Source organism: Lentinula edodes, assembly GCF_021015755.1.
Source record: "Lentinula edodes strain Le(Bin) 0899 ss11 chromosome Unknown C8R40scaffold_91, whole genome shotgun sequence".
NCBI lineage: Eukaryota > Fungi > Basidiomycota > Agaricomycetes > Agaricales > Omphalotaceae > Lentinula > Lentinula edodes.
In genome coordinates this window covers 4,470-15,113 of record NW_025764397.1, presented here as the reverse complement: position 1 = coordinate 15,113, position 10,644 = coordinate 4,470, and the positions used below count along the sequence as shown (strand labels likewise).

The window sequence follows — 10,644 nt, the reverse complement described above, 5'->3', positions numbered from 1 at the left end:
CGTATCCTGCCGTCAGTCAAGTTCTCCCCAAACGAGCTCCTTCTGGGTGCGGTGGTCAACACACGTAGGACTCCAGTCATAGAAGCTACCTCGATTCTTCAACCACTACAGGTGGAAGTTCAAACGGCTTATGTGGAACAACAGCAATTGGATGGGTACGGCTCATTCGTGCGTCACGCAGTGAGGCGGAAGAGGGTATTCGATCGAAGAGTGTTGAAGAAAGAGGGAAAGGAGGTGGTTTTTGAAGAGGGTGCCTTAGTACAGGTCTATCGTAGCGATCTCGACTACACTTTCAAAACTATCAAGAAGATCATTCCGAAATGGTCTCGGCCCTATCGAGTCGTAGCACGGAACGTTAACTCCTATACATTACAAACAACCGACGGACAACTGATCAAAGGTAAACAATTTGCGGGACGGAGGTTGCGCGAGTTCAAACCTCAGATGGGCACGAAGCTAGCTAGGGAGCAGCAGGAGGTGATACGGAGGAGGGAGGAGTCCAGGGCCGGAGTGTAGGCAACAAGGGCGCCGCCATTTTTTAAGTGGGGGCACATGGAGTAGGGGATCTAGGAGTCTGCTATCTAATCAAGTATCTTATCTATTATCATGTTGGTATCTGTTTGTTTGTAGAGTACAGTAGGCATACGGTAGGGTAGACGAGGACACAGAGACACACAATCAGTCATTCACATTAGCTTCAAGCCAGATAGTCCAGTCCAACAAGCCTCCTCTGTCTTATACAACTCATCATCATTGCCAGTAAGGTCAATGGCTAGATTGGTGACAGATCAAAAAGGGGGGGCAGATTGGGAGAAGGGGGAGGAGGGGAAGGGGATGTTGGCGACTCCTGCTCAGGCAGGAACAGAGGGACCTGTGGGTTGGAACCAACAGAGGGGGAGGACACCAGGGCAACTAGCGCTTCAAGGGACTGCTCGACACTTACCTCACCCAACGATTTGGTAACTGGCTCCACCGACAACATGGGAGCTTGGGTATCTGGGCCAGACAATGGGGTATTGGTGATGTGGTGGATATATTGTAACATTAACTGCTCCCAATCAGCAGTCAGCTGGTCAATACTGGGAAGGGCGGGAACGATATCGTCCCACCTCCCAGCGCCGCCACTATGAAGGAGAGCTGTAGACAGCGCTAACATTTGCCGGTGAAGAAGGGGTTCCAAAGAATCATCAGGAGGAGGAGCAAAACCGCCATGTTGAGCAGCCGTCAAGAAAGGAGCGTCATTGTCAAATCGAGAGTGCTCCAAGACCATGCGATAAAGACCCTCATCTTCATCAACAGTGTTGCTAAAAAACCACTGGATACTGCTTATGGACCGCATATACAAATCACCATGGACACCTTGAGCCGCCCGCATATAATCCAATGCCAACTGGAAGCTGTGAACGACAACATTGAGATTCTCAGAATTGGGACCACAACGAAGGAAGGCGACCACAGCTTCAATAATCACCCCAATGTAACGGTGGTGATGAAGGACTGTGGCAGGATTGGAATGGTAAAGGTGATGAGCGAAGGTGGCGACATAGCAGAGGTCCTCACAAGCCTTGTTAAGATCCCCTTTGAGTTGTAAAATAGGGGGCAGAATGACCCCGTAATAACCCTCATCAGGGTATTCCTTAATTATTTGGTCAGCAAATGCTGCACAACCGTGGGCACGATGGACCTCCTCTTGCAACTCCTCCACAAGATGATGTTGACGTGTTGCCAAAGCATTAGATCCGTGAACAAGACCTTGTTGGTGCAGCAGGGTGGCCGTCAACTGTGAGTTCTTGCGAGTAGAGGTGGATAGCTTCTCCACAGCAACTTTCCACTTCCTGGTGGCATCTCGAAGGTCTTCCTGCACTTTCCAGAAACACTCCAAGAGACTCTGAAAAGAAGGGTCAAACAGGGAAGGAAAATTAGAGGAAAATTAAGAACTAACTCGACCAGGAGCCTTCAGTAGGGCCTCATTTAGAGCAAGGAACTGATCCAACACACGTCGGTACTCCACTTTGTGCTCGAGGACCTCACGGCTAGAAGACCGCAGCTGCTCCACTTCTTGTTGTCAAGATTCGAGAGCATGTGAAGTATCCCGAAGAGCAGAGGTAAGGGAGGAATTCTCCCACTGCGAGTCAGCAAGCTGAGACTCCAGCAAACGAACCCGAGCAGCAAGACACTAATTTTCAGCACGGTAGGGGTGAGCGGTGAAAGTGCAAGGTACCAAGGTGGGATGAGGAGTGGGAGGCATATTGGAAGAAAGGAGGTCTTGTCCGGCACCCTTTATAGGTGTTCGGGCGGAAGAGGAAGAAACGGCTTGTTGAACCAAACCAGAATGCGCTTCCGCAACAGCTGCCAACCAAACCAGATCGCTGGGACCCTGCATTGGCAGGTCCCTGTGAGGTACCTCCATTAGGGAAGGGGAGGTGCGAGGGGGAACAGGAATGGAAGTGGAGGCTACAACCAATTGACCCAGGGGAACCACCAATTGGATGCAAAGGGGAGATTCCGGAGTCGCCTCTGCCACAGGGGACTTACGATGAGAACACTTTTTGGGAGCATCTGACCAAATCTTTTTGCTAGAGGGACCAGCCACAGGCAAAGGGGAGCAGTTGCGCTTACATTTAGCTGTGATGGCTGCCTCATCCTGTTGCAAGGCGAGGAATTTCTGCAGCTCTTGCTGGTCAGCATCAGCAGTGTCCCGCTCATCCAGCATATTCAGCTCTAGGAGGGTCAAAGTAGAAGAAGTACGTGCATGAAGCGCAGTGTCGTATTCACGCCAGACACTCAAAGGAATACCCCACGTTGATTGATGTGTGGGAGCCCCGTGGAGCTCCAAGAACCTACAGCTGTATGCAAGATCTTGATTACAGCGACGAGCAAAATACCAATATCGAAGGATCTTCCCCAGACTACAAGTCTTCTTGGCAGAGCAGTTACGAGGCTGTAGTTTACGGAAGTATCGTCCTTATATACGCCGCTCCATACAATTTTGATTTCCTTTTATGGTAGTAGTTTTGCCTTATTTGGCCAAATGTAACACTGAGTTGAATTGTATTGATTTCTTGTGACTGGCACGGGATATCACGGGACTGTCACCCTCTGTCACAATTACTTTTTCTCATCTCATTTGGTTATTCCCTGTTACTCCATATGTAGATAGTTTAAGTAAATTTACTTTTATTCTGCTTTTCTCAAAGAATCAATGTCGGCGCCTGAAAGGCGCCCCTGTTTTTTTGATTCCATAATATTTAATTAATATTTAATAACCCACAAGGAAGGAGCCGAGTTTTTGCCATGCATGGTAGTGCAGTGGCCTACAATCGCATGTTGGTACATTGAGGGGAGTTTGGCAAAACCTTGCATTTACCTGGGGTCTTTGAACAATTGGTACAAGAAGAAGCTACCTTTGCTAGAAGAAGCCACAACGGATCGTCCTGACAGTAACCCTCACCGCCATGATTATAAATCACCCAATAAGGGAATAACAATCAATGTGACTACTGTCCAAAGGATCCCTTATTGACCAATAACAAACTTTTGTACGGATAACGTAAATCACATGCATTCCTATCCTTCTACCCCAAATATTTAGTGTAAATTTTTTTCAGATGGGTCAATACATGTTTTCTATATCTAATTAGATTTGGGATAGACAAGTTCATTGGTTCATTCCGAGGTGCAACTACATTTGACTGTGTAAAGGACCTGGGAATGACTGTATGTTGTTTATTGTTTATTGTTCAACTTTAATTTACTGCTTAGCTCTATAGACTCATCCCAAGTTCCTGGACTGGAAAACTTGAAACTTAAAAGCTGGGGTGTTGGATAGGGGCTCATGTCCTTCACGAGGAGAATGTTGTTGAGGAGGAGAATGTAACACACATCACAGTGTGTTAGGAGAGCGAGTATGTTATGTTATGTATGTAGTCGGATGGGTTTTGAACGAAGAAAATCTGCCTTTATAAAAACTGCCTTCACAAAAACAGCCTTTACAAAAACTGCTATTACTTATAATTCTCTCAACATCACTCAACCTCACTCAACCTCACCACATACGTACGTTTATATGTTCGATATCTATATCTAACCTTTAGTAGTAGCTTCTTAGTAACAAGCTTTCAACAAATGAGATGCTTTGGCATATTATGTGCCTCCCTCCTATACCTCCTATCCCTTTATTACTCCTCCCTCCTATCCCTGTATCACTCCTCCCTCCTCTGTGAGCCTCCCTCCTATCCCTCCTATTATGTATGTATGTAGGATTAAAGATGCACATTAACGGTTTCTATAATGATCCAGCGAAGGTGGTACATAAGGGTCCATAGAAGGAGACAAGCCGAGACAAGCCGAGACAAGGCAAGCCTGTATACACCCTCCGATAGAACTTCTCACTTCTTATTTCTATCGGAGGGAGTATACACCCGCTCGAAGGTGTGAAGCCGGAAGGTGTGAATGAATTCGATAGAAGGATAGACAGACAGATGAACAGATAGATGGATAGCGGGAATGGAATGGAAGGAGTACATACATAGGAGGGAATACGTGTTTGTGTTAATTTAAGTCTTAGGGGGTACCCGGAAACTGTCCTTATCGCGTTATCGTCTGTTATCGTAGGTGTTAAGTAGTTACGTTGTTGAGCACGTTGAGCACGTTGATGGGTTGAGGTAAATGACATCATTCATGACATCGTTCATCTTACCAACAACAACAACGAAAAAGGAAAAGGATAGCGTGAGAAGAAAGAAGAGAAGATGGAAGACGACCACCAGCACGAACACGACCAGCATACAACGCACCGCGACCAGCACACACGAGGAAAGTTTTTCATGGAGAACACAGGGTCTGATTCGGAGGTGGAGAGTATGTCTACGACGAGGGTGGGTAGGAGGAGTGGTACACCTACTACTCCAACTCCAACTGCTACCACAGCTCGTCGACGTAGCTTCCCAATCCCTATTCCTCCCGAAACACGAACAACCGAAGGAACCCGAACAACCGCCTCCCCACCCCCACCTCCCTCCTCCTACACCTACCCCTTCCAGCCGTATCCCTTCCAAGCGTATCCAGGGAACCCGGATCCTGGTACTCCGATTCCAAACACGGGGTACTATGGGGGATACTCGAGACGCTCGTCGTCGATGGAGAGTCTGAGTGTGCGGAGGAGGTCGGGTGGGTTCTCGGAGGAGTCTGCGCATTCTAATTCGGGTGTGGGTGTGAATCCCCCTGCGTCGTTGGGGCATGGGGAAGAGGAAGTATTAGGGAGACCCGTGGCGCCGTTCATGACTAACGGAAGAGGAAGGTCCCCGAGGAACACGTTGTATAGGAACTCCGCTGCTGCTGCGACGCTGACCACCAAAGGGTCTAGTCAGAACTTGAGCGAAGGGACGACATCGAGACCGGGGAGTATGATATTCCGAGCCCCGTTTTTGTCTCCTGCATCGAGGAACTCGTCGACTGTGTGGACTCCGCCTGCGTATACACCTCAGCAGGCACATCCACATTCACAGCAGCATCAGTCAATCTCCCCATCAGGGTCAACCACCGCTCTTTCCTCACTAGTCCGCAAAGGCAAACCCCCTGTCCCCTCCACGTTATTACCAAACGGCAAACTCACCAACTCCGACAAACCCTGGCTGGGCGCTCCCCACCCCAGAGACCGCCTCGCCAAGATCCTCACATACGGATGTATCCTCCTCGGACTCGCCGGTGCCGCTCTGCTCTGTTTCTTCGATCTGCGAGGTCTGGATTTGTTGGATGAGTCCCATCTATGTGTGGTGTTCGAGGACGATTTCTCCGGCGACGCGTTGGATACGGGGAATTGGAAACGCACGGTTGCACTAGGGGGGTTCGGGAATGGGGAGTTTGAGATTATGACGAATAAGGATGAGAATTTGAAGATCCAGAATTCGAACCTCTATATTATTCCGACGTTGACGAGTGCGGATATCGGGGGGACGTCAAGTATCTTTGATGGATATACGTATGATTTAGGAGACGCGTGTACGTCTACCAACACTTCCCAATGTTCCGTTACCTCTTCCTCCAACACCACGTCGGTGATCCCCCCCGTTCAAAGCTCCATGATCTCCACCAATGGAACACACAGCATCACCTACGGGCGCGTCCAAGTCCGCGCCAAGCTCCCCCTCGGAGACTGGCTCTGGCCTGCCATCTGGATGCTTCCCCAAAACAACACTTACGGCCCATGGCCTCTCTCCGGTGAAATCGATATCATGGAAGCACGAGGCAACGCACCCACCTACCCCGCCCAAGGCACGAATTTCGTGCGTTCCTCCCTCAACTACTCCCCCCTCCCTTCGTCGTTGCTGACGCAGATCTTTGGATGGTGGAGTATGAAACAAGGCGGCTTCGACCGCGGGTTCCACACGTACACTCTCGAGTGGAGTCCCCAGTTCATACGCATGTATGTGGACTCCCGTCTTCAAGCGATGGTGGAATTGGAGACCAAGACCCGTTCACAGTCGTTTTGGAGTAAAGGGGGGTACCCTGCTGTTGCGATGAACGATGTCGGTGCAGAGGTTCCTGTTACCGACATCTGGGGGAGTGGGGACGGTTCTACCTCCTCTACTTCCGGTTCCGGTTCCACCGATGCACCCGACTCCGACGATAACAACAATTGGTCCGCACCTTTCAACCAAGAGTTTTATCTAATCATCTCGTTGGCGGCGGGTGGAACGTCCGGGTGGTTCCCGGATAATGTCGGGGGGAAACCGTGGGCGGATGGGGATCCGGGGGCGATGAAGGCGTTTGCGGAGGCTCAGGTGGGTGTTTGTTTGCTTTTCTTTTTTTTTTCTGTTTCGTTCTTCTTTCGTTCTTTACTTGTTTCTTTCTTTCGTTCTTTACTTCTTTCGTTGCCTTCCCTTTCTCTTCGTTCGCTTTCTCTGCGTTGATCTACGTCCTGTGTTGCGTTTGAGTTCGAGTTTGTTTGAGTTTCGTTCGAGTTTCGTTTGAGTTTTTTCGTTCGTTCGTTCGTTCTTTCGTTCTTTCGTTCTCCTTCTTTCCCCTCTTCCCCCTTCTTCCCCCTTCCTTCTCCCCTTCTTCTTCTCCCTCCCCCTCTTCCCCTCTTCTCCCCTCCCCCTCCCTCTCTCTTCCTTCTTCCATATCACCCCACCCTACCCCACCCTAACTAACCCCCTCCCTTCCCCTCCCTTCCCCCTTCCCGTTCATAGGACACATGGAGCGCCACCTGGCCCACGAGCGAGGACGATCGCGCGATGAGGGTTGATTGGGTTAAGATGTGGAAGATGTGTTGATGTGTTGAGCCTGAGGACGAGGACGAGGACGAGGGTGGGGGTGGGGGTGGGGGTGCAAAAAAGGGGAGAGGGTGGGGAGAGGGGAGAAAGAGGGGGGAATCACGACGTTAGTTCAGGATGCGGACAGTGGATCGTGGATAGTGGATCGTGGACAGTGGATATTGGATAGTGGACAGAGAACAGTGGATAGTGGACTCAGATAATAGTCGTTCCAGATTCGGATTTCGTATTCGAGATTTCGTATTTGGATTCAGGATTCGGGTTTCAGGATTCGGGTTGATATATACCACGTACGAGATACACTTATAAGATACGGATACAGATACACGTTCCACCTATATATATATACCTTTCTTCTGTGCCCTTTTTTCTCTCTCTCTCTTTTCCTCTTTTCTTCTCTTTTCTTCTCTTTCTGTTGTGCTTTTCTCTCTCTCTCTTTTTCCCTCTCCTCTCTCCTCTTTTCTTTCGTGCTTTGTTTCCAGGACCCTCTTTCATACATACCCCACAGTCCCACAGTCCCACAGTCCCACAGTCCCACAGTCCCACAGTCCCACAGTCCCATAGTCTTCTTTCTTATATATATTACCCACAATCTGTGATATACACCCCCACAATCTGTTATATACTACATACTACATACTATGTACTATGTAGGTAGGTAGTATACCCAATCCATATATCCATATATATATAATCTATCATGAATTTCATATTAATTTCTTCTTAGTCTGTAATGACAGTAGAGCCATTGAAAATATATATATATATATATACATATATATATCTCCCCTCATCCATGTATATGATGAGGCAGTCCAAGCCACAATGCAATATACACTTTTTATCACATCACATTTAATAGCAAGCCTCCCAAGCCAAAGTGAGTACCCAACCCCCTCCCTCAACCAATTCTAAAGCTCCCCAAACAAACAAACATGTCAACTGTTTCGGTGATCCCAACCTCCTCAACACCTCCCTTAAGCTCCTTACTTCCTCCCTTGAGCTCCCTACTTGCTACCCCCAAATACCAGGACCTTAATTGTAAGCAACGTCAAAGCTCTGCATGTCATCCACTCTTGTATTGCTTCTCCATTGTCACCTCCTCCACCGTTTGGGAACACCAACCTCCACTTCCTCTCGTTCCGGAACCTCCCTCCCAGGTTCCCTATTTTGCATTAGGAACTCTCACCCCCATAGGGCTTATCCCTTGATAGCCTCAAACAGTCTACATTGACATTCAGAGTCCTCACAGCTCACATCCTTCACCTGTCCTAATGCTTTCCACTTCTCAGTCGTCATCTCATGCGGGCTATTGTCCCAGGGACACCTCCCTGGATCTCTCAAAAACCCCTCCAAGGGTCACACATTCCGTTTCCATACTACTACCAGGTCATTCCAGTCCTTGGTCATGGGTTCCCATAGCTCCCTAAGGGTCAAGTTTGAGCTCCAGCTTGCTCCTAGCACACTCTACAACATAAACTACTTATACTTGTACCAATTATACCTACAAGACCCCAATTCTCACCCCAGGTCATACAGAACTGCTCATAAACTCTTTAGAAATATTTTCAAGGGGCAAGTTTTCCTTGCCCCATCAGCTGCTTCAATTCAGTAATCCTATCCACTTTGTTCTCTAGATTAACAAGTAAGTGTGTGTGTGTGTGTGTGTGTGTGTGTGTGGCTGGTCTGCAAGGGGGGCCTTAGTGCTTTAGGTACTCTGAAATACCTAGTGATTAATGGGAGGAGGTGAAATATAATATATTCTCCACTTACCTCCTATAGGTGAATTCACTCACTTTGGACTGACTGTCTTTAAAAAGTGCTGAGGGTTTTGAAACAATAAAGAGAGTGAGATGGAGAAGCAGGCATGCATGGGCTGGATTGGAGCCATTTCTGGGTGTTATAATGAGGTTCTAAGTGTTGGAGGAGTTTATTGAGAATCCTCTTGAGCATGACCTAATAGAGTTGTGTTGTAGTAAATCTTTGAGAATAGGAGGTCAAAAAAAAAAAAGCAAACCCTGCAAAACACTTGAGAGTGAGAGTGAGTTTCTCTGAAAAACTCTTGGAAATGATTAGGGAAGCTGAGAATTCCCTACATGGGAGAAGTGTGTTAGTAATAACTTGGATTTCCCAAGACATAAATAATACTGTACATGTTTGCAGAGTCCTATATAGATGACTACTAAGCTAATGTTGATGGCAACATTAGAATGTGCATATTGTTCAAACAGAATAATGGACAGATCATCCAGAGTTTGGAGGAAAGGATCTGAGGATTGGTGTGGTGTGATGCATGTGGCTGGTGTTCTTTTGTGTTTTTCAAGGGCAGAATTAGCTTTTTGCACCATACTTCTCCATCCACCCCCTTGAGTAAGAGGATGAAACTTGGGGTATAATGAAGCATTATGGAGTAGGTCATAACTTTAAGTATTCTGTGCCACTTACAGATCTATCTCGGTGCTTTTCTGTTCCCAAGTTGAGGAGCCCATGTTCCTTATCTCTTACTAGGTGCAAGAGGTTGATATGGAACAGTGGGTGGCATATAAATAGCCATTGCCATTGTTGCTCAGTGAAGGTGGTTATAGTCCAAGGTTTATTCAAGAATCTTCTCCACATCTTACTATCAGCTCTTTCTCGGAGTTTAGTAAATATAACTGTTGCAAAAGGCTGAAATATCTGGGTGAGAATGAATTCAAATGGGAAACAGAAGTCCTAGCACACTTGTAAGGTTTGATCATCCTCCTTTGTATCTGTGACTACCTTTGAAAAGAACAGAGAAAATGCCTGGTTTTTGGCCCTGAGCCATGGGGGGACTGTGAGTGACATGAGTGCAGAGAAAAAGAAAAGCTGTTGTTGGTTATGTAACATCAAGTGGGATTTTCCGCTCTAATGGCACAGCCACTAGTCAGGGTGGCATAAATCCGGCGCTAAAGCTCAGAATTCTGAGGTTTAGCGCTTTTTGCACAGCCACGAGTCAGCTGTTTTTTTTTTTGTTTTTTCAATTTTCAATTTCCGCTTTTAATAACACAGCCACTGGTCAAATCCGGCGCCAAAGCTCAGAAATGCAGAGGGTTTAGCGCTTTTTTACACAGCCACATATCACACATGCCAAGCTTGACACATGTCCGGCCATATTCTTTTTGCTGCGCATGCTATGTGTATTGATTGTGGAGTGAAATACAGAATAAGAAGAACAATTCATAGAAATAGGTATGTAAATATAAGGATGATGGAAGTGAGTGATGTGTAACCTTTCTTCTGAGCAAATTTATACCAGATGCAATATTTTATATACACACAGTACACACAGCAGATAGATATACATATACATCTCTTATATATATATAAGATACACTGCTTTTCTCTTCCT

At 47.2% G+C, this 10,644-nt stretch overlaps 4 protein-coding genes across 4 annotated transcripts; 1 reads left to right on the top strand and 3 right to left on the bottom strand.

Annotated features, from left to right (window-relative positions):
- Positions 1 to 772: 772 nt before the first annotated feature.
- Positions 773 to 2,713, bottom strand: C8R40DRAFT_1178665 (uncharacterized protein; the record flags this gene model as incomplete). The annotated part of the gene is made up of 4 exons (XM_046232906.1): positions 773 to 1,888; positions 1,943 to 1,984; positions 2,162 to 2,176; positions 2,222 to 2,713. 4 exons carry the CDS (start codon positions 2,711 to 2,713, stop codon positions 773 to 775), a joined length of 1,665 nt encoding a protein of 554 aa, XP_046078846.1.
- A 1,429-nt stretch (positions 2,714 to 4,142) lies between these two features.
- Positions 4,143 to 4,693, bottom strand: C8R40DRAFT_1137421 (uncharacterized protein). Its single transcript, XM_046229431.1, has one exon. The coding sequence runs from the start codon at positions 4,676 to 4,678 to the stop codon at positions 4,286 to 4,288; it is 393 nt and encodes a 130-aa protein (XP_046078845.1). The 5' UTR covers positions 4,679 to 4,693; the 3' UTR covers positions 4,143 to 4,285.
- A 7-nt stretch (positions 4,694 to 4,700) lies between these two features.
- Positions 4,701 to 7,309, top strand: C8R40DRAFT_1137419 (concanavalin A-like lectin/glucanase domain-containing protein). The gene is made up of 2 exons (XM_046229430.1): positions 4,701 to 6,782; positions 7,191 to 7,309. Exons 1-2 carry the CDS (start codon positions 4,752 to 4,754, stop codon positions 7,272 to 7,274), a joined length of 2,115 nt encoding a protein of 704 aa, XP_046078844.1. The 5' UTR covers positions 4,701 to 4,751; the 3' UTR covers positions 7,275 to 7,309.
- Positions 7,310 to 8,944: 1,635 nt separating this feature from the next.
- Positions 8,945 to 10,109, bottom strand: C8R40DRAFT_916904 (uncharacterized protein). Its single transcript, XM_046236669.1, has 5 exons — positions 9,720 to 10,109; positions 9,428 to 9,658; positions 9,292 to 9,366; positions 9,048 to 9,230; positions 8,945 to 8,960 (listed from the first exon to the last, which is right to left on the bottom strand). The coding sequence occupies exons 1-4, from the start codon at positions 9,888 to 9,890 to the stop codon at positions 9,087 to 9,089; spliced, it is 621 nt and encodes a 206-aa protein (XP_046078843.1). The 5' UTR covers positions 9,891 to 10,109; the 3' UTR covers positions 8,945 to 8,960; positions 9,048 to 9,086.
- Between the last annotated feature and the right edge of the window lie 535 nt (positions 10,110 to 10,644).